The sequence below is a fragment of the Sphaerulina musiva genome, assembly GCF_000320565.1.
Source record: "Sphaerulina musiva SO2202 unplaced genomic scaffold SEPMUscaffold_1, whole genome shotgun sequence".
Taxonomy (NCBI): Eukaryota; Fungi; Ascomycota; class Dothideomycetes; order Mycosphaerellales; family Mycosphaerellaceae; genus Sphaerulina; species Sphaerulina musiva.
Window position 1 is genome coordinate 320,353 of NW_016017383.1, and position 20,832 is coordinate 341,184.

The 20,832-nt window shown below is 51.2% G+C and overlaps 6 protein-coding genes across 6 annotated transcripts; 3 read left to right on the forward strand and 3 right to left on the reverse strand.

Moving 5' to 3' along the window:
• Nucleotides 1-303: 303 nt before the first annotated feature.
• On the reverse strand, nt 304-2,979 carry SEPMUDRAFT_145579 (phosphoenolpyruvate carboxykinase [ATP]). Its single transcript, XM_016903141.1, has 5 exons — nt 2,740-2,979; nt 2,587-2,662; nt 2,311-2,511; nt 1,537-1,875; nt 304-1,479 (listed from the first exon to the last, which is right to left on the reverse strand). The coding sequence occupies exons 1-5, from the start codon at nt 2,784-2,786 to the stop codon at nt 478-480; spliced, it is 1,665 nt and encodes a 554-aa protein (XP_016764413.1). The 5' UTR covers nt 2,787-2,979; the 3' UTR covers nt 304-477.
• A 344-nt stretch (nt 2,980-3,323) lies between these two features.
• Nucleotides 3,324-9,110, reverse strand: SEPMUDRAFT_145583 (uncharacterized protein). Its single transcript, XM_016903142.1, has 2 exons — nt 4,668-9,110; nt 3,324-4,616 (listed from the first exon to the last, which is right to left on the reverse strand). The coding sequence occupies exons 1-2, from the start codon at nt 8,718-8,720 to the stop codon at nt 4,071-4,073; spliced, it is 4,599 nt and encodes a 1,532-aa protein (XP_016764414.1). The 5' UTR covers nt 8,721-9,110; the 3' UTR covers nt 3,324-4,070.
• A 1,208-nt stretch (nt 9,111-10,318) lies between these two features.
• SEPMUDRAFT_145584 (flavo protein) lies at nt 10,319-12,236 on the forward strand. Its single transcript, XM_016903143.1, has one exon. The coding sequence runs from the start codon at nt 10,381-10,383 to the stop codon at nt 12,124-12,126; it is 1,746 nt and encodes a 581-aa protein (XP_016764415.1). The 5' UTR covers nt 10,319-10,380; the 3' UTR covers nt 12,127-12,236.
• A 376-nt stretch (nt 12,237-12,612) lies between these two features.
• Nucleotides 12,613-15,626, reverse strand: SEPMUDRAFT_145585 (S-glutathione dehydrogenase). The gene is made up of 13 exons (XM_016903144.1): nt 15,380-15,626; nt 15,241-15,293; nt 15,126-15,181; nt 14,854-14,895; nt 14,773-14,800; nt 14,499-14,705; nt 14,237-14,431; nt 14,085-14,181; nt 13,822-14,032; nt 13,706-13,757; nt 13,535-13,649; nt 12,900-13,477; nt 12,613-12,791 (listed from the first exon to the last, which is right to left on the reverse strand). Exons 1-12 carry the CDS (start codon nt 15,414-15,416, stop codon nt 13,410-13,412), a joined length of 1,161 nt encoding a protein of 386 aa, XP_016764416.1. The 5' UTR covers nt 15,417-15,626; the 3' UTR covers nt 12,613-12,791; nt 12,900-13,409.
• Nucleotides 12,636-13,232, forward strand: SEPMUDRAFT_103696 (peptidyl-prolyl cis-trans isomerase-like 1; the record flags this gene model as incomplete). The annotated part of the gene is made up of 2 exons (XM_016900511.1): nt 12,636-12,791; nt 12,870-13,232. 2 exons carry the CDS (start codon nt 12,636-12,638, stop codon nt 13,230-13,232), a joined length of 519 nt encoding a protein of 172 aa, XP_016764417.1.
• A 2,402-nt stretch (nt 15,627-18,028) lies between the features above and the next one.
• SEPMUDRAFT_112355 (uncharacterized protein) lies at nt 18,029-18,778 on the forward strand (the record flags this gene model as incomplete). The annotated part of the gene is made up of 1 exon (XM_016900972.1): nt 18,029-18,778. The coding sequence occupies one exon, from the start codon at nt 18,029-18,031 to the stop codon at nt 18,776-18,778; it is 750 nt and encodes a 249-aa protein (XP_016764418.1).
• Nucleotides 18,779-20,832: the final 2,054 nt, after the last annotated feature.

The following is a 20,832-nucleotide window of genomic DNA, read 5'->3' on the forward strand; positions in this document are numbered from 1 at the left end:
ACACCCCTTATACCTCCTACGTAAGTACATGTAGCGAACGTTCGGGCATTTTTTTTTTACGATCGCAGATCTCTCTTTCCCACCCCGCGTCCCTCGCGAAGCCCCAGGTTCCCCAGCCAGCTTCAGGTTACACAAAGAATGCTCAGCACCCAGATACAGATATACGCCGCATTTTTTGTCTCGGCAATTACTTGGGTCGTCGCAAATTCAGCCGTGGCATTCTTGGTATTTCCAAGCTTTGTACTACCTCACACCAAGTACATGTAAGTAGGTATAACTGTGGGAATGGAGGGGCGGTGGGGGGGAAAAGTTGGGACAATCAGATCTGAAGTTTTTTGTTGACTGGAACTGTGAAGATATCATAAACTCTCTCTCTCTCTCGCTCTGTCTTTGCTGTGCGACATACACAGCTTGATCCTCCCGAATCAGACCAACGCCGACTCATATTCATATACACTGCCGCAAAACCGCTGAAAATTAGATGGTAGGTCCCGCCTGTTGCACCTCTTCAGTAGCTTCATCCGAGTATTTCTTGAAGTTCTCCTGGAACAGCTCTGCAAGCTTCGTAACCTCCTCCTTGAGCGACGCAGTGCCCACCCAGCCCTTTGCAGGGTTGAGCAATTCAGCGGGAACGCCGTCGCAGGACGTGGGCACTTGCAGGTTGAAAGTCTCATATGTCTCGTACTCGGCCTTGGCCAACGATCCGTTGTGGATGGCGTCCAGGATAGCACGAGTGTACTTGAGTGGACACCGCTTACCGCCAGTAGCGGCTCCTGCACCAGTCCAGCCAGTGTTGAGCAACCAGGCGTTGGTGTTATGTTGTGACATCTTCTCGGCAAGCATCTTGGCGTAACGCATCGGGTGCAGCGCCAGGAAAGGCTGTGCGAAGCAAGATGAGAAGGTGGCCTGAGGTTCCGTTACACCCTGTTCAGTACCAGCCATCTTGGATGTGTAACCACTGATGAAGTGGTACATAGTCTGCGCACTGCTCAGCTTGGAGATCGGCGGTAGCACACCACGAGCGTCGCAGGTCAGAAGAATGATGTTGGAAGGGTGGTTCGTTGACACGCAAGGAATCTTCGTGTTCTCGATGTATTCAATGGGGTAGGCGCAGCGGGTGTTCTCCGTCAGCGTTGTGTCATCGTAATCGACGACACGGGTCTCGGGATCGAAGACGACGTTTTCGAGGATAGATCCAAACTTGATGGCATTGAAAATATCAGGCTCCTTCTCAGCAGAGAGGCCAATGCACTTGGCATAGCAACCACCCTCGATGTTGAAGATGCCCTTGTCACTCCAGCAGTGCTCGTCGTCTCCAATCAAGGCACGCTTAGGGTCTGCAGAGAGCGTGGTCTTTCCAGTTCCAGAAAGTCCGAAGAAGACAGTGGTGTCGCCATCCTTACCCTCGTTGGCGGAGGAGTGCAGTGTCAGCACGTTGTGCTTGACAGGCATCTCGTAGAAGAGGACAGTGAAAATGCCCTGTGACTAATTAGTACCGAGCGTGCCATCATTTCACTCGATTTCGTGACGACTCACCTTCTTCATCTCGCCAGCATATTCGGTACCCAAAATGACCATCTCCTTCTCCTGGAAGTTGATGGACACGGAGGTGTTGGAAGTCATGGAAGTGGTATATCTGTTGGCCGGGAAAGCACCGGCGTTGTAGATGACATAGTCAGGGTGGAAGTGCTCCAGCTCTTTCCGCGAGGGACGGATGAGCATGTTGTACATGAACAGAGCATGGTAGGCACGCGCGCAGACGACACGCACGTTGATGCGGTAGCGCTCGTCCCAGCCGGCAAAACCATCAATGACATAGATGCGGTTTCGGGTGTTGAGGTAGTCGACAGCACGTTCGCGGTTGATACGCCAGACCTAAGCACGTGATACAAGTTAGCGGTGGCCGGATGGATTGGGTAGCTCCAAGTGGAAAAGCCAAGCCAAGCCAACATGAAGCCATGCAGAGAAGAGAGAGAGGGAGATGGATGTGATGTGCATGTGCATGTGCGTGCGCGTGTGCGTGAGGGCGAACGGGTCCCGCCGATCTGGCCCGATGCGATGCGGGGCAGCGGATACACGTGCAGAAGAGGAGTTAGGTAAGCGAATGGAAGCTCGGTTCGGCAGTCCGGGATGACGTCCGGGGCCAGGCCAAGACTAGGCTGCCCCGCCGGTTCGCGTCGCCAGTCACTGGTTCACGCGCGGTCGACCGCATCGCCATCATGAAGCGAGCTCGGCACAGGCGGATCAAGGAAAAACAGCAATTCAAGTGGTGCTGGTGGTGGTGCTGATGCTGGAGCTGGTGTCTCTTACCTCTGGCGTCATGGGCTTGTTCACAGGTCCCCACCACACATTGCTCTCCGAGCCCTCCTCTTTCACGATCCGCTTGTCGGAAGGAGAACGGCCAGTCTTTGCGCCCGAATACGCAGACAAGGCGCCGGTGGACGTGATGGCAGACCCGGTTTCGTAGACGAGCGCATCTTCGTAGAGGGCGGCGACGGAAGGATTGGCAATCTGCAATGCGGGCTGTGTTAGCGAACAAAGCTGTGCTTACTGCATGCGTGCGTGGGAATGCGGGATGTGTCTTACAATGGCCACACGGTCGTAGTCAATGTGCGCGCGGTCGTGCAATTCCTCCTCAATTTCGGTATGCTCATGTCGAGGCCTAGACGCGGCGGCATGGTCAGTCCAAGCCCTATTCCCATTGGCGGGAGGGGGGGATATTCAGGTAATGCCACATACTCAACACCGGTAGGGTGCAATGCCGTCTGGTTCACGCGAGCAGCCATGATGATACTGTGCAGTGAGGAGAAAGTTCAATAAATGAGAGATAATGCTGGGTGTGCTAGTCTGCGTTCGTTTTGGAGTGGAGAGGTTTAGAAATGGATGGGTGGATGATGGAAGTGAGGAGGAGGAATTGAGCGGCAACAACACCACGAGAATGCGGAGGGGCCCAGAGCTTTGTAGTTTGGCCTTCATGATCGAGGCTCGCCCACCTCGACATGCCCTCGGGACATGATCTCTTGGGATATGATTTAGGCCCCACGACCGCAAACCAACCCGAAGAGCTATTTGACACACCGCACGTGGTGATTGGTCGCTCGTTCGCGACTCCGTTTGTACCCGACAGCTCGACTGCGCTGCTCACGTGCGTCCACGGTTACGCGCCCATTGTGCGTCGGGTGAGAACGGAGCCGGCTGTAGGTGCGTTATATCTGACTCCTCGCAACGACTTGGGCTACGAAATCTGACAGGGACAGCTTCCAATCAATAAGGCGTCGACCTGCCGCTCCACCATCTCCTCTTCCGCACACACTGAATACCCATGCAGAGGCTCAGCCGGCAGACAGAGGAGGATATCAATTACCTGTACCTACTACCTTACCGACCTTACCGACCTTACCGACCTTACCGTATTGTACATGGTGGGCATGGCTATCAAACCACCCCGGACGGCATTGCATGCCTCGCTACGCTGCTCCCAAGGCCTGCATCATCGTCAGTCACGATGCCTTAGAGGGATGCAGCAATCTGCCAGGCAGGGAGGGCACTTTCATTCGATGCAGAGCTCAGCTGAAAGGAGATAACGATGAGACAAGTTTGTAGGGGTGGTAGAATTAGGTCTGGCGCTGCGCTGACGTTTTTGTCGATAGGACTTCAAAACTGAACGCTAGCAATGGAAACTGATGGAAACTGTGCCTACATCCTGCAGTCTCTCTCAATGCAACTCTCGCAGGATACCGCCAGGGGCGTCCATAGACAATCTCCCCCTGGGAACGTTGTGGAACAGCCCTCCTCTCGTGGAAATCAACGCCGCGTATGGAGGTTCGTTCGGTGTCATGCAACAACATGCCACACAAAGGCTGTGGGCTTCGTGTGCGCATGTGCTGCGTGGCGAGTCTGCTCATCGCCTTCATCTATTTCATTGCGCCCTTGACAACCAGCCTGAGTCCTGTGAACCGCATGCCGTTCAGGTCTTGGTCGTCGCTCTTTATCCTTGGCCCGGTCTACCAATCAAATCGTGTCGTGCTGTCTGTTAGTTCAATCCGTCGAAGCGTTCGTTGTACATGAGCTCAGTCCTTTGCAGAGTCGGTAGTCGCTTCATCGCCAGTGGGAACTTCTGTTGCCTCTGACTCTCCTTCATTCGCATCTTGCTTCTCGGCAAGTCTGATCTGTTCGCGTGTCTGCTCGCTGTCATTCTCTTCCTTCACCTGAGGATCGTCGGATACGGCAGCAATCTTCACCCCTTCCGATGGTTCTGTCAGAGGTGGGAGCGCGCTTGGAGTCGTGTCGGCCACGAAGAGATTCTTCTGCACTTCGCTAAACCAACCGCCTCGTTCCCAAGAACCCGGCTGGTAAAGATTTTCCCGCCGAACTTGACGATCCACGATGCCCTCCATAATCTCTGACAGTCGCCCAAAAGCGATCGGCTTGAGGATCCAGCCATCAAATCCGCTGTCCATATAATGACGTCTCTGCTTCTCGATCAAGGAAGCAGACACGGCAATGATAGGCACGCGGCCGTTCATGGCTGCGCGGGTGGAGAGCACCTGCGCAGGGTGAGACTTTTCAAAAGAACGAATCATTTTAGTGGAAGTTAGCCCATCGACTATGGGCATCTGTGGAGCACGTTAGTTTTGGGAAGCTCGAAAGAAGTGCTGTGTACTGACCTGCATGTCCATGAGAACAATGTCAAAGAAGCCCGGGCGGTCGCAGTAGCTGCTAGCACAATCCTCTCCGTTTACGGTCAATGTCACCTCGTGGCCGAGCCTTTCCAATCTCTTTTTGATGATGCGGCTGTTCACTGGGTCGTCCTCAGCCACGAGTACTTTCATATGTAGGGTGTCCACCGTGGACTGTTGGTTACTGGTGGTATTCGGGGCTTTCTCGTTTATCACTGGCGGACGTATGGGTTGCTCTGGTGTCGGCGATGAACTAAACTCGTCCGGCATCCTCACGGCGCGAATGGGCATTCCAGAATCCTTGACATCGCTCCGACTAGGTTTTACAGGCTTCATATCTGGAAGGGTTTCTGGCGCAGGTGCGATTTCTCCACTTCCAGATCGCTTCCTCGGCGATGAGATATTCTGGTCAGGTCGTGTCCCCGTATGCCGTCGGTTCAGACGTGAGTCCACGGAAACGCCACTTCCACGGCTGTTTGTTCGTTTTACGCTGTTCTCATGCCAACCTTCGACTCGATGAGGCTCCGAAATAGCTTCTATCAAACGATCTGCTTCGCTCTTTCCACTTCGGTTCGAACTCTTGCTCATATTGCTTCGACCAGACCTGTAGCTGCCCAGACTGTTTCTACTTCCAACACTCTCGGCGCTGTGCTTACGCGGCATGCCAGGTGGGCTGAGAGCTGCGGGAGTTGCACTCGGTGTGGTGCTGCTCCGTTCAATGAGAGTGAGCATATCTTCCGTAGGAGGAGTTACTGGCTCCAGAGACTTTTCAGCATGTGGTGTGACTGATCCTTGCGAGCCTTCAGCCGGTAAAGCTTGCTGTTTGTTTTCGTCTTCGGAGATCTCGAAAGGAAATTGTATGACAAACCGAGAGCCTTTGCCTTCTTCGCTTTTCAGACGGAGCTGGCCATTCATATTGCGTATGATACGCGCCACGACAGCCAGACCCAAGCCCAGCGTCCTGCCCTCGACAGGTTTCACAGGGTCCGGCAGAGACTTCTTCGGTACAACTGGTTCGGAAAGCAAATCAGTCGTCTCGCTCTGCACTTGTTCCAGTTCTCGGAATAGCGAGTCGAGCTTCTTGGCACTCATGCCGAGACCAGTATCGACAAAGCTGATCTCTACCTCGACATGGTTATCAGTCCGAGAGGCAACATACATGTCCACCTTGACGCTGCCCTCTTTTGTGTTCTGTATCGCATTCGCGGTGACATTGCTAATAGCCTGGCGTATCTTGCGCTGGTCCCCAATGACCTGTCGAGGAAGACCGGGATGGTCTGTGACTTGGTAAGAAATGTTTTTGCGTCGCGCGTCGCCTTTGAACATGTCTGTGGCTTCGTAGAGGGTACCGCTGAGGTCGAACACTTCATCTTTCACAAGCTCACCGCCCTCCTCTGTTTTTGTCAGATCCAGAAGATCGTTAATGACATAGATCAAAGATTTCGAAGCCGAGTGAGATTTCGCCAGATTCTCTCTCGTTTCCTGATCAAGAGTGCCTTCGAGCGCAATCTCGAGGTAATTGATTATAGCATTGAGAGGCGTTCGAACCTCGTGAGCGGAATTCGCCAGCAACAGTCTCGTCAATTGGCTGTTCTGCAATGCCGCTTCCTTCTGCCTCCAGACTTCGATGAATTTTCCATACACGAGACACAGTACAGCAGCGGTCTCAATCTCCTCTTCCGTCCATTCGCGACATTTACCAACGACCATCTCGCTCCAGGTTCGAAAGCTCTTCCGAGGCTCCAAGTAGCCTTCTGTGCCTTCCTTGACGAACTTTTCGTAAGGGTTGCCTGCCCATTTGACTTCTTTAAGTTGCCCCTTTCGGAAGAATACGATGAAGTCCTGACCACCTACGGATAATGGCACAAGCAAAAGACCAGCGATCTCCTTGAAGCCGGGTGGGTAGCGAAGATCTGGAAAATCCTCTTTGATGTCCTGGGATGTCATGACGTTGGTGACACACCGCATTCGCAGGTACTCGAGCATGGCCAGAGGCTCTTGTGACCCATTTTCAAGGTGCCCCAGAATTTTTGTCTCGTCACGGATTGATAGCAATCCAAAGTCGGCATCGAAGAGTTTGAGCAAGTCCTCGGAAGACGCAATAATGTAGCCTGACGGGTTACTCTGCGTGGGCACGGTGTTGATCAATTTCCGCGCTTGCAGTCGTGATGCATACGACAGACGCTCAATGTTGCGTGACGCAGAATCTCCTACGAGTCGACACATTTTGCGGATCGGAAACGAGACTCGCATGCCCTTTGATCCATACGAGTGACAAGCAATCAAGCCCCAGAGCTCCTCGAACGCGTTGATGGAGATAGACATTGATGACCGCACGGCCATGTTTCCCAAATATTTGATGTGAATCGGAGACATGGCCCGCAAGTAGGAGTACGTCAAGTCCAGTGGTGATTCAAGATCTTCCATAGTCCGACAAACGAGACGAGCAGTCTCCTGATCACGGTCATACAGCATACGCACCTTATTGACCTTGTAAAGATCGCGGGCTTGCTTGGGTATGTCAGAGGCGGGGAAATTCAGTCCTTTGTACAGATCTTTTGTTGCGCGCGGATCTACGAGCTCAGTCACCACTCTGCCGTTCCAGTGTTGGTCAAATTGATAGACCATTACCCGGTGAAATCCGGTCAACTCCTTTACCACGCCCACCAGTATTCGTAAGAACGTATCAAGATTGGGTGCAGCTGCAAGTTGCTCTTGCACTTGGCTCATGATGTTGAAAACCTCCATAGCAGCAGCCTCCCCTTTTCGTTTTCGAGCGCTTCGAAGGACACGCAGAGGTTTACTAGTATTCTGCGTGCTCTCGAGATACTCTTCCTCAGTCGGTCGACTGTCCAGTGTGTCTTCGGGAGGCTCGGGTGTCATATCATTGGGAGGCACTAAAGGATTAACAGGATCGTCTTCAAGTTCAAATTCGCAGATAATCAGGTTAGGGTTGCGCTCATTGATGTGCATGGCGCACCAGAACTTCTGACTCTTGCGTGATGGGTTGCGGATAGATATGGTGAAGACTTCAGGACCATTCGTGACGACATCGGCATCCTCTTCACGGATGAAGTCCACATGATCGAGTAAGTTATCCGCCTGTTCGTCGGACAAAATGTCCGTGAAACTGTCCAGAGAGAACAGCTGCTGTGGCGTGAATCCAATGAGGCGTCTGCAATTCTCGCTGACGGTTCGGACAACCAACTTTCCTTCCTGCTCCTCCTCGAGTGCTATCAGGAGGCCGAAGCCTTGTACCGCGCCAGGGATGTGTATGGGCTCGTCCTCGCACCGCTGCAGCGTCTCGCCGTCCCGCCCGGTGATGATAGCGTGCCCACCGTCTGTCACCACATGTTTGAAGCGTGCTGTGACTAGCGGCCCAGTGTCGTCGATGCTACTCTTGATACTCATCAGAGAAGGGGCCCGTGCGGACGACAAGCGTCCATTCGAGTCCGCCCTAGTGTGTTTGAGGCTGTCTTCTTGAACACTACCCGTACTGTCTGTGTCTGTCATCATTTCATTGAAGGTCTGCGAATAGTGTATCTTTTGCGCAGGACTACTATGTTGTGCGGTGCTAGTAGTGGATGTCGAGCCCTGTCGACTTGATGTGCCTGCGCCTTCGCTGCCACTACGCTCGCCCGTGTACCTCCCGCGAGCAGCATGAAAAGCCTCGGCACTGGACATTCGTGACGCCGACGTCTGGAAATAGCCATCTGGCTTCTCGCTCTTGGTGAAAGGAGTCGGCGTAGGATCGACAGATACAACGGAGCGTATTGGGAACACACGATCGGTAGCTGCAGGGCTGGGCGGCGCCTCGGCATTTTGACCAGGTGATGGTGGTTGGTCTTTGGCTGCGCTGGCTGAACGATGTCGCAAGTCCTCGATAGGAATGTTCGAAGGTCTATTCGTCGTCGGAGGATCGTGGTCAGATGTGGTCGCATCGGGGGCGCTGGTAGTCGGAGTCGGCATGTCCTCGCTCTCCGTGCGACTTGCTTGCCGGAGTCCCTCCTCCTCTTGCTGCTGCTGCTCCGACGACGCCATACTGTGAACGTCCAATCCCGAGTCCCTCCCGGCGTATATTATATGCTACACAGCGACCTAAAAGTCGTGGCCGCAGCCGATTCGCCACAACCTGCCAGAGTGGTGCCTTGACATGAGACTCGAGGCACGCGATGCGCTACTGAAACGACTTCCCGTCGTGGTGCTGTAGGGGATGGGGCCGGGTCGGTGGTGCTGTGAGAAGCTCAGGTCGAGATCAATGCGGCGGATAGCAGGTACAAAGTCAGGCGACGGGGGGTCGTCGGCGCGCGGGCAGGCTCGAAGATCCGATCTGGGGTAGAGTGGTATACCGTAGGAGTCTAGGATGGATGGTAAGGCGGTATGGTGGGTCGTGGGCCGCACGTGGACGCGAGGGCAGAGAGTGCAAGGGCAATGTCGCCACTGGATGCAGGTTCAATGATGTTGCTAAGGCTGCCGCAAAAGAAGCGTGCCGTCTCGCCGTACCGCGCGCTCGGTGCAGAAGTCCCAGTGCAGGTAAGGATGATGATGTAACACGGTGTTCCACGATCGCTTTCGGCGCCAAGACCTCAGAAGCGGGTAGAACTAACCTGGAACGCCTGGCAGGCTGGCGGTATCTTACCTAGGTAGGTAGGTAGCAGAAGCCTCGTATGTGTGCACGTTATGCTGCGTGGATGTACCGTACATAAGGGAGGTACATGAGGTAGCAGCCTACACCTATGTCCCCTCCCCAGCGCACGCACGCTCGACCGAAGCAGGATTGTCAGCAGCACCTGGGATCGCCGAGAGACGCGGAAACCGCCACCACCACCAACACCACCACCACTTTCACCTTCACCACCACCACCACCACCACCACCGCGGCCAATCCTCACCCTGCATGCGTGGCTTGTTCTCCCCGAGCGTCGGCGTGGGCCAACAACCCCGAGCAGATGATGATGATGCAGTGCATCGACGTGACAGTGCTGGATCGACATGTGTCAGCCGCTTGTGCTCTCCCTCTCTCTCTCTCTCTCCCGCTCCCTCTCTCCCTCTCCTTCTCTTTCTCTCGGTTTCTCTGTCTCTCTATCTCTCTGTCTGTCTCTCTCTTGATAGATGCCACCAGCAGGAGAAAACTCATCGGCGAGTCGCGCCACTGAGGCACGTGGCGTAGAACAACTACTGTGTCAAGTGTCAAGTAATGTACCTGTAGGCTGTAATCAGCACGTTCATCGTCATCTTGTTTCTTCTTGTGCCGCGCCGCGGCACGAGCCCTAACTATGTGGTGATGAGGCTATATGTCTGTGGCTGTAAATATGTAGGTCCATGGAGAACTAGTGGACAAGTTGTGGACTTACTAGGTATATGTAGCTCGTATCGTCGTTATCATCAAGACTTTATGGAGGCGTCAGAATCACGCGCGTAACTTCTACGGAACCAATTGGGTACAGCATATTCATCATGGATCAAGTTCATGTTGAGTGTGGGACTTGGGACTGGATACCTCAGGTAGACTCGGGTTCCCACGTGCAGACGCTCGCCAGTTGCCACGCTCGCCACCTGCCTGCTCCTGCTTCCCTCAGTCCCTGCCCTAGCTTGCCTACTTTACCTTAAATCGTATCATCAGCGCGATTACCTACACCCGACACTTCCACCTCAGCAGTCCATCACAGCCTGATCAAGGTACACATCCTGCAACTGCGGTATGGCAGACGACCATGACGCCGATAACGACGATGCCCTGCGACTCTCCGCTCCCGCTCTCCACCACAGCCGCACGCTGAACGTGGTATTTGCTTCATTAGGATGTGACGACCGCAGGATCGTCGAAGACCTGCTACCGACCCTCGCCAGCCTGCCCGACGTGTCCCTCAGGGCCATCCTCGATCCTGCCTTCTGCGGCCAGGCCTTCGTGAACGCCTCGACATCATGTCTGACCATGCCGAACATCATGCGCCGCGCTCCAACACCCAATGCTCTTGCTGTGGAACTGGAGGCAGCGGAACTGTGCGAGTGGGCCGACTTGCTAGTTCTGGCTCCTATGGACGCCCACAATCTCGCAAAGATGCTGCACGGACACACAGATAACCTGGTCTTGGAGCTCATTCGCAGTTGGGACGTGTCCAAGAAGATTCTGCTGCTACCCGGCATGTCGTCGCGCATGTGGGAAAACCCCATGACCAAAAAGCAGCTCACCAAGATTCGCAGGAAGTGGAATTGGGTGCAGGTGTTGCAGCCTATGCTATGGGCCTTCGTAAGCGAGCAAAAGAAGCTGGTATCCTGGGAAGCTGCGGAGGAGCTCGTGGATGCGGTTCGCAATCAGGTGGATTTGATTAATATTGGCGCAGGGCTGGATGTTTCGCCCGATCATCCAACATCCTTTCCCACACCATCGAAAAAGACGGGAATCTTGCCGCCCGAATTATGGACCATGATCATGGACTTTACGGGTGACTGGGAGCTAGCTCAAAAATTGCATATTTTTACCAATTTGAGACCAACTGCGGATTGGACTTCCCATACCAGCCCGCAAGGCCCACGTAACTACATGGAGACTCTCGAGCTCACCCTCTTGCGTGGAAACCTCTCCGACGTGAAGCATTTCATAGCGACACACAGCGTGCCGCGCTGGCTATCGAAATTGTGCATCAAGCTGATCATGCGCTTCGCCATGACTGACCTATTGGCTCATCTGGAGGCCAGTCACAAAGACCTGTTCTGGGCGACATTTGGCCAAACTTTCTTACCTGACAAGGCTTCCTCTGTCTTTGGCAGAACCGAGATTCTCGAGTACTGGAGAACCTCCCCGTCGTTCCTTAACAAGGAGTACAACAGCGAAGCGCTGGACGGGGCTTCACGAGCAGGGTTCGTGAATGTATTAGAATGGTGGCAGCACTCTGGTCTGCCATTAAAGTTCACCGAAGCGGCCCTAGAACAAGCGAGTGGTCAAGGCCACATATCAGTACTCGAGTGGTGGAAGGCTCAATCAACAGCCGTGGGAGATTCCAGCGTCAGTGTGGACTCTTCCAAAGTGCGCTTGAAACCAGGCAAGAGCATCTGTTATGCCACGCAGAATGGTCATACGGATGCAGTGCATTGGTGGCTGCGTTCTGGGATTGCATTTCCTCATGAGGACACTGTTGCCAAGCTCGCCAGCACGCATGGCCACGTCGATATATTGCAAATCTGGTATGAACTCAAGGGTTCCAAAATGATATTCGACAACCAAGTACTCGTTGGTGCGACCAAAAGCGGCAACGTCGCTGTGCTGGAGTGGTGGAAGCAGTCCGGACTCAAGGTCGAATATAAGACGTGTGATGTGGAAGAGGCTTTGGAAGATGGGTACGAAGGCGAACGGGAGGTCCAGGTTCGGAGGTGGTGGGCTCAGAATGGGCTCAACTTGGGCGTGGGAACTAGTGAATGGATGAAGACCAAGGTTTTGAATTCTTGATTGAGAAGCGTTCGAGCGAGCATGGTGTTGGGGCCAGATTGTATACGTGCACAAGAACACGAAGGGCGAGACGAGGTGATAGACAGACCTCATTGTCCCATGGAACGAACAATTTAAGTACCTAGGTAGAATGCCTATTTCTGCTCTTCCAATACCTCCTTATCAGTACCGCCATCTGCTCGTAATGCGACACCAGCAGTTATATACGGGTCTGAGAGTCGTCATACAGCCTCTCTGTAGTACGTCCCAATTACAACGACAGTTTGGAGATCCTACCTCCTAGGCCGCGGACACACATTTTCATCGGGAGCGTAATTCATTGGAATGTTCCAGGGTCCAGGTACATGAAGGGAAGAAAGTCCGACTCCGTGGCGAGGCGCGAGAAAGCACGTCCAGCGATTCTGAGCTGACATCCCACTGACTACATCACACACCTCTCTCTCTTCAATTCTCTCTCTCTTTCTCTCTCTCTCTTTCACCGCCAATCATAGAACCATCGCGCGCCCCCGATGGCCACCCAGGTGGTACTCGAAACGTCCTTGGGGCCCATCACCATCGAGCTCTACACGGAACACGCGCCTCAGACGTGCAAAAACTTTCGCGAACTCTGCTCGCGCAAGTACTACGACGGCACCATTTTCCATCGCATCATTCCGGATTTTATGGTATGACTTACCTACCTGTACTCTGCCTTACTGGAGTACCCCTCCACAACGCCGTACACAACGCATATGCATAGGTAGGTATACGGGTTGAATAACACCACCTCCCAGATCCAAGGCGGAGACCCCACAGGCACAGGACGAGGAGGCTCCTCGATATGGGGAGAAAAATTCGACGACGAAATCCGTTCGGACCTGAAACATACAGGCGCGGGAATTCTCAGTATGGCCAATTCGGGACCTAATACCAATGGATCGCAATTCTTCGTCACACTCGCGCCGACGCCGTGGTTGGATGGGAAACATACCATTTTTGGTCGCGTGAAGAGTGGGCTCAATACGGTGAAGAAGCTGGGCTTGGTCAAGACGAGCGCGGAGGACAGGCCGGAAGAGGAGGTGAGGATTGTGAGCGCTCGCGTGCTGCAAGGCGAGGATGGTCTGTGATTGATCAAGAGAGGCGGCATTTCATGGCATTATTGATCCTGCACATGACCGACATGGGAAAGTGCATCAGACAGCACAGGCGACGAGATCATCCATCAAATTTTCGACTACTGGACTACCACGGTTCATCATTACGGCGGCTCTGAGTCGTCATGACACAGTTCCATCCACTCCACTCTACTGCAGTGGCCCGTTGGGATGCAACAACACCTTGGAATATCCTTCAATGCGCTTGTCGAATTTTTCTGCCGCGCGAGTTAGCAATGTGTCCGAGAAGATTTCTGCCAGCTAATCAGGCTTACCATAAGCCATCGGAGCATCATCAAGCGATAGCTCGTGCGAAACCACAAACGAGGGCTTTGCACGACCCGCGATGATGAGGTCGCGCAAGTACCTATTGTAAGCCTTTACGTTACACTGAAGCGAGAAACAGTCAGTGAATGTCCTTTTTAGCTTTCTGAACGGAGACTTACCTGTCCTGTGCCCAGGCTCAATCCCTTTTCAAAAAGCTTGCCAAAGCTGATTCTGTAAAGATAATACCGTCAGTGGTCGAAAGCGTAAAAGTCAAGTCCAAAGATCTTTCACTCACAAGATCTGGCCCTTGCCTGATTGTTCGTCTGGAGCGCCTGGGTCGCTTGGCACATAAAGACCAGGAATTCCAAGTCCACCAGTTGGTCTTGTCACCATGATCAGCTGATCGAGCACGATGTTGGGCCTCTCTTTGCTGCCATCTTTGTCAACAGCTTGATAGCCCACAGCATCGACAGCTCGATCGACCATGCCACCATTCTTCTTGATGACTGCGATCTATTAGCACGTGCAAGCATCATCGCCGTTATCTGAACAGCTTACTTTGCTCGACTGGATCGCCGTCCCTGAAGTTGATTGGAATAGCTCCAATCTTGGCGGCTTGGGCTAGTCGCTCTGGAACTTGGTCCACGACGTAAACCTGAGAGGATGGCATCAGCATTGTTGACTTGTTTCCTCGCACCGCCGGTCCTTACCTGCGATGCGCCGCGAATAATGCCAGAGTATGCGGCCATAAGCCCTACTGGCCCTGCTCCAAAGACAGCAACAGATTCACCGCTCTGGAAGCCAGAAAGTACAAGTCCGTGCCAGCCAGTTGGGAAGATATCCGCAAGCAGAGCAAAGTCTGCCTCATGCTCAACTCCAGGTGGCAGCTTCAATCCGTTAAAGTCCTACCAAAGAGATTTCATATGTCAGCCGCTTGCTCATGCACGGTGATACTTCTAATGAATTACTTACCGCATAAGGCACTCTCAAATATTGCGCTTGTCCGCCAGCGTATGGTCCCATGGCAACGTAGCCATACGCACCGCCTGCAAATCCAGGGTTGACACCGGTACAGAAGGCTGTCTTGCCTTCCTCGCAGTTGCGGCAGCGACCGTCAGCGACGTTGAATGGAAGGACGATGCGATCACCCTTCTTCAGCAACGTAACACCAGATCCGACCTGAACAGTTACAACCCAGTCAGTCCCGCCTCGAAGATGGTATAACTCACGTCCGGGCTTCCCTCACCTCAGTGACGATCCCCATGTTCTCGTGTCTATGGGAGTGAAGGTCAGTCAAGGCGAGTAATGGTTGACTTTACTGACTTACCCGAAAACCAGTCCTTTCTCGGCAGAGGTTCTGCCCTCGTACCTGTCGGAAGTCACACATGTCAGATAGCTCGCCTCTTACATCGGAGCCCAGCGTATGCCGATAGTACGACCAAACAGTATCCTCCGGATACCTGTTGCGGTAGATGTTTTCCTTGTAAAAGTGGATTTTGGAACGCCCTTGCCCATTTTATCGGGACGAAAGATGTCCCAAAGGTACCTACTGTCCACTCCTACTATCCGCATACGCTGGGCATCAGAATAGCAGCTTACATATGTAAGTCACTTCCACAAATGCAGCTCGTGGTGATCTTGATGATTACATCATCCTAAAAATTTCCGTCAGACAGACGAGAACTTTTCTCGTTATAATAAACAGCGTGCTTACGGGATGCTCGATCTTTGGCCTTTCGATCTCTCGAACGGAAACCTGGTAGGGACCTGCCGCGTCGTGAGTGAATCAGCAGTGTGCACAACACGGTGTCCCAAGACAGTCCGCAGCAGCAGCAGCAGTAAGAAACACCTACCATCGTAATGGAGCGCTTTCATCTTCGTGTCAGACATGGCGGCAAGAAGTTCTCGTCTCGTGAAGCAGAAGAAATATGTGCAAATCACAAGTATAAAGTAGTAATGGATAGAGGATGAAGCAAGGCAAGACCCCGATCGCAGGTATGTATTTGCAGAAGAACCGGACGACTGGAGGTGCACCTAGGTAGCTATATGAAGTAGGGTAGGTACCTCAGGTAGGTAACTGTACAAGTATCTCCTCCTCCTCCTCTTTCTCCTCGTAGGTAGTCCAATGCCAATAAATACCTACATGTACCTACCTAATGCCTTATTACCAATACAACCGTACGTCGGTACATACTGACCTCATATGAGCGGGGCGGGGTTGCTCCTCTCCACTGCTGGCCTGGACCAAAAGCTTGGAAGTAAGGTAGGTTAGTGGAGCCCCTCGTACGTAACTTTCACTTTTTTGAGTCTCTATTGTTTAGGTGAGCGTTGATTGCGCAATGGGTTATTAAACAGATTGAAGAGTTGTTTGTTACTTCGATGAACTCTTTTAGAAGCGTATCTTCAGCAGTACCTTGTATATATACATAGTTCTTGTTGTAATACTTGTTGTCGTTTCGAGGTACGACAAGCTTGTCGGTAAGCTCTATCCAAGTTGAGGTGGATTGGCGTAGTAGGTTACCTACAGAGGTAGTTGGGTAGTTGATAAAGTCGTCAAGGTAGTAAAGGATAGCGACGTACACTACAAGGAAACACTGTAATATCTAGGTAGTGCCTCTGCGAAAGAGGTAAAAGATGACTGGTGCGATGCGTAAGAAGCCGAATGGCAGTGCGTTTTCCAAAGTACCTAAGTAGTGCCTTTCCAAGTGAAGCCAAGTAGCCAGCGATATCGATATCAGTGCAAGTGGCACCATTCGGAAGGCGTCTTTATTAACATCCTTCTTGATAATAGGTGCAGCCAACGCCGCACGTCCATATGTCAGAACAATACCTACTGTCGAGGTAACTTGAACTGCTTACACCTACCTCCTAGCTATGTATTCGTGCTCCTGCGGCGCCGCCGCTCAGATGTATAAGTCAGACATGACTCGTCACTGTCCTTGTCCTACAAGCGACCGCGTCGTCCTTGCTTCTGTTATTAACGCCTTGCGACGATCGGCCTTCTTTCTTGTGCCCCGAAACACTTCCAGCGCCTTCTTTCTTGTGCCCCGAAGCACTTCCAGCGCTTTTATAGCTGTTACCTGAAACTACAGGAAGCTTGGAATGCTCTGGAAGCTTGAAATGCTCTGGAAGCTCGGAATGCGCCCCGAACGTGTGGTGATGAAAGGCGACATCACAATAGGCTGAGGTGGGCGATCGGTCGCGTAGATGCGCTGAGTAGCGCGGAGTTGGGATTTCAGCGCATGGGTTGCGTGGCAGGAAGGTCGAGCTGGTAGATTAGGTAGAAGTTACCTCCTAGAACCGCTGTTCGCGCGGAAAAGTCGAGATTTTCCAAGCAGCACCTCGAGGCTCGAATGGCACATGTGGCCCTGGTCTGTGCAGACGCTAGGAGCGGTCCGAGCGAGCTAAACAGGAATTGACGCGTATAAATCGAGAAAGGGCCGAAAGGCGTCGATATCTCGATTCTCGCTGCAGATTTGGGTTTCGACTTCAAGGTTCTAATTTCTAAAATCATTCTATAAAAGTATTCCCGGTTAGCCGGTACCGGACCGCCCCTAGCGCAGGCTCAGACCAGGGCCAATTCCGTAAGCATCACTGTCCACCTACCTACCTACCTACCTGAGGTATGTATGCTGCACACTGCACAGCTCTAAACATCCAGCAACCCTAGGAGGTAGTAAACATCAGCCTTACCAGGTACTGTGCCGTATTGTGTTGGTGGCGTCTAGCTGTTCAAACTTGGAATAATCGCCTGTTCCAAATGATTACATTATAGAAGCCGTTTACCGCATCTATAGCGCAGATGGACGCCGTATACTCTCCTTTTACCAATCGACCTGAACCTGTCAGAGGACTGACCTTGAGCTTGATATGTCGAGAGTAAGGACAAGGACCGGAACAGTATGGTACCTAGGGAGGCTTGCATTCCAAAACGAGCTACGAAGAGAGAAAGAAGAGGGATGCCATAGAAGGGCAAGCCAAGTACAGGTATGTCAAATTGTCAATCAATGATCAATCCACATCCATTACCATGACAGAAATCTCAATTTCTCTAGGGTTCGCCGTCCTTGTAGTATGTATGCTAAGGTAGGTATCTGTATTTTACCGCTCTTCCCTGTATGGCAGCTACGGAGCTCGTACTTATACTTCAGAAATGTCAACGTCTACTAGGGTCCTTGTAGCATTCACCAAATGAATGATCAGTTTACTGCTACCTCCTACGCGGCCCTAATACTCATAATGGTTTACCAACTACATACTGCTTGTTATATATTACCAACTACTTACTGCTTCTTAGTTACTACACTCTGGCTTACTACAGTTGCCGGACGTACGGGATGTCTAGAGCCCAGTCTGGCAATCTTTACATCTGCTAGTGTCCTTGTGACATTCTCTAGCTAGGTATGTATATATATCAACTCGCGCTCTTGGTTAGATCTCGGCCTGTCTGATACATCGTCGCAGCCTCAAGTGGCGTCGGACTTGCTATGAACATGTTCAACATGCGTGTTGTCCTCCTCACAGCGATTCTCGCCTCTGCCTTCGCCTCCGATACCATCTACCCTCGCAACAAAGCAGAATCAGATGTCAATACCGCTCCGGTTCTGGATCCAAGATTCGCCTCCGATCCTATCTACCCTCGCAACAAAGCAGAACCAGATATCAATACCGCTCCGGTTCTGGAACGGCGCCAAGCCATATGGTATACGGATCCAGAATTCGCCTCTAAGCATGGAGTTGAGACCCAGAGATTCACAGAGGTTGTGGAGATGAGCCGGCATTCACACCTGGTCGCACGACAAAGGAAGCCACCCAAGAGAAAAAAAACCGATAAGAATATCTTCAATAGGATGTGTCTACGAGAGCTCGGGGAATCCGGACCATCGATCACACACTATGACGTTGAGGTTCCTATCGATGGACCTACTCAAAATATAGCAACACCGGGTGGAGGTGCGGTGCAGATAATTGCAGAGAGATATATTGATGAGAACGACGAACAAGAGAAAATGGACATGTCTATCATGAACAACAGCCAGTGCGAGTTGAATATCAACTTCACGACTCCACTGCGATTCATAAATAATCGTCGCAACGATCCTGCGAATGCGGTTCCTCCCGTGGACATACGTCCTACTCCATCACGTCAGTGGTACGATACTCCAAGCTTCTGCCATATTGACGATATGGAACCAGCGTTGGAGCAGACAGTTATAGCGATGAAGCTTATGTTAAAGACCTTTTATTGTTGAAGGGCGAACACTTACTGTCTCTGCGGTGGGAATTTTAGCTGGAGGTAGTGGTTATACTTTTGTTGTGTTTCATTTTGTATTATTGGTTTTGGTTCGTTCAATCACAATGTTTTTAGTGTTGTGTTATTGTACCAACCTGACTGTATCTACGAAGGACTTGAGAGCGACCTAGGAAGATGGGCGCGGCATACAGCGCGTTTGTTCTGACGCGTCAAGCAACGGACGTTTGCCAAGCAAAAGTGTTGTAAGGGCCTTATATGGCTTAAATGTCTGCGTGTTACAGTACCTAGTAAGGTGGCAGTGGCAGTGAGGTACATTACCTTACCTACATTATATAATGTCTGCACGTCATCACCTTCCACATGCATGCTCGGGCAGGCGAACTGCATACTAGGGAGCTCTGAACCTAGCAAGAGGCCAAATCTTCGTTTCGGAAACTTCCTCCTACGAACTCCGATTTGAAATCTTCGGCTTCCTATACTTACGGTATATTCGCATACATATTCGCGGGACTTTCGCGATTCTCTACAGTATACATCGGGTATACGTATTCGGGCATTCGTATACGTATTTATACATATACTTATATACGCGGCACTATATATACATATATATATACGTTAGTACGCGTACTATACGTACGTGTATACGTATGTTAGTACGCGCACTATACGTACGTATATATACGTACGTTAGTGCGTATACATACTATCGCGCGCAAAAATTACGCGTACTACGAATCTACTTATATAGGCATTCGTAGTATTGCTCGTAATGTATATACTATAGTCGGAGGACAACGATAGCTTAGGGTTAGGGTTGCTTATAGCGGTAGTAGGACAATAATAGCTTTCGCTTCTACTATTTGCTAACTAAAGGGGGTTACATCCTATCTACTTAGTATCGTTAGCTAGGTTAATTAGCTTGTTATAATATTTACTCGTAGACTCGTAGTATTATTCGTAGTATAGTACTTTTCTTTGTATAAGATCAACTGTATATAGTATCAACCCTCGACTAGGACGCCTAATAAATACACTACTACAATCTATTAACTATTAACTATTAACTATCAACTATCAACTATTAACTATTAACTATTAACTATTAACTAGAACGCCCGATAAATACACTACGAACTATACTACGAACGATACCTTAGGTTTATATAAAGCGGCGATATATACTTCCTCTGCCTCTTCCGAGCTAGTAATCCTATAGCTTTAGGGGTATTGTTAGTAATACTGTTAGTAGTAGCGCTAGTACAATCGGTATCGGTAATACTAGTATTCGTACTCTTATTCGCTGCGCTAGGCATATTGTCAAATATATTAGTAAACAAGTAGTTAATCGTAGCGTTAATCGTACTAACAATCGTATTACTATTAATTATACTATCAATCGTACTATCAATTCTACTATTAATCGTACCGTTAATCGTACCGTTAATCGTACTATCGTTCGCGCCGTCGTTCGCGTTATTAGTCGCGCCGTCGTTAGTCGCGCTGTCGTTAGTCGCGCCGTCGTTAGTCGCGCGCCGCCGTCGTTAGTCGCGCCGTCGTTAGTCGTACCGCCGTTCGCCTCGCTGTTACCTTCCCTACGGACCTTTAGCTTAGGTAAAATAATAAGTGTCCGATAGGTCCTGTTACTTTAAGTAAGATCGATAGTAGGTTAATATACTAGTAGTAGCGTTCGCGGTACGTTCGACAGGCGACTTAATATAGTACTTACCTACCTACCTACCTATAGTCGTTACGGTTGCCTTCGTTGCTATAGTTGCCTTCGTTACTACGGTTGCCTTCGTTGCTACGGTTGTTATCGTTACTATAGTTGTTGTCGTTACTACGGTTGTTATCGTTACTACGGTTATTGTCGATTATGCCTATAATAGTAGTAATAGTTGTCTCGGTCTCTTGAACACTGCTTTTAGAAGCGATTCTAGCCTACTATTATTATTACTCGTAGTAGCGATCGTAGTAGATTTAGGCGTCTTAGGAGGGTTAAGTATTAGTAGGTTATATTAGATCCTTCTATAGTTCGTTTGTTACGACTAG

What these genes read in the sequence shown, in the direction of transcription:
- SEPMUDRAFT_145579 (XM_016903141.1), bottom strand. Translation starts at nt 2,786, where the DNA reads ATGGCTGCTCGCGTGAACCAGACGGCATTGCACCCTACCGGTGTTGA. An exon ending in TTGCACCCTACCGGTGTTGA is followed by an intron (nt 2,663 to 2,739) that starts GTATGTGGCATT and finishes CGCCGCGTCTAG; the next exon opens with GCCTCGACATGAGCATACCG. An exon ending in ACTACGACCGTGTGGCCATT is followed by an intron (nt 2,512 to 2,586) that starts GTAAGACACATC and finishes CCCGCATTGCAG; the next exon opens with ATTGCCAATCCTTCCGTCGC.
- SEPMUDRAFT_145585 (XM_016903144.1), bottom strand. Translation starts at nt 15,416, where the DNA reads ATGTCTGACACGAAGATGAAAGCGCTCCATTACGATG. An exon ending in GAAAGCGCTCCATTACGATG is followed by an intron (nt 15,294 to 15,379) that starts GTAGGTGTTTCT and finishes ACGACGCGGCAG; the next exon opens with GTCCCTACCAGGTTTCCGTT. An exon ending in TTATTCGCGGCGCATCGCAG is followed by an intron (nt 14,182 to 14,236) that starts GTAAGGACCGGC and finishes CCATCCTCTCAG; the next exon opens with GTTTACGTCGTGGACCAAGT.
- SEPMUDRAFT_145584 (XM_016903143.1), top strand. Translation starts at nt 10,381, where the DNA reads ATGGCAGACGACCATGACGCCGATAACGACGATGCCCTGCGACTCTCC.
- SEPMUDRAFT_145583 (XM_016903142.1), bottom strand. Translation starts at nt 8,720, where the DNA reads ATGGCGTCGTCGGAGCAGCAGCAGCAAGAGGAGGAGGGACTCCGGCAA. An exon ending in TTGTTCTCATGGACATGCAG is followed by an intron (nt 4,617 to 4,667) that starts GTCAGTACACAG and finishes CGTGCTCCACAG; the next exon opens with ATGCCCATAGTCGATGGGCT.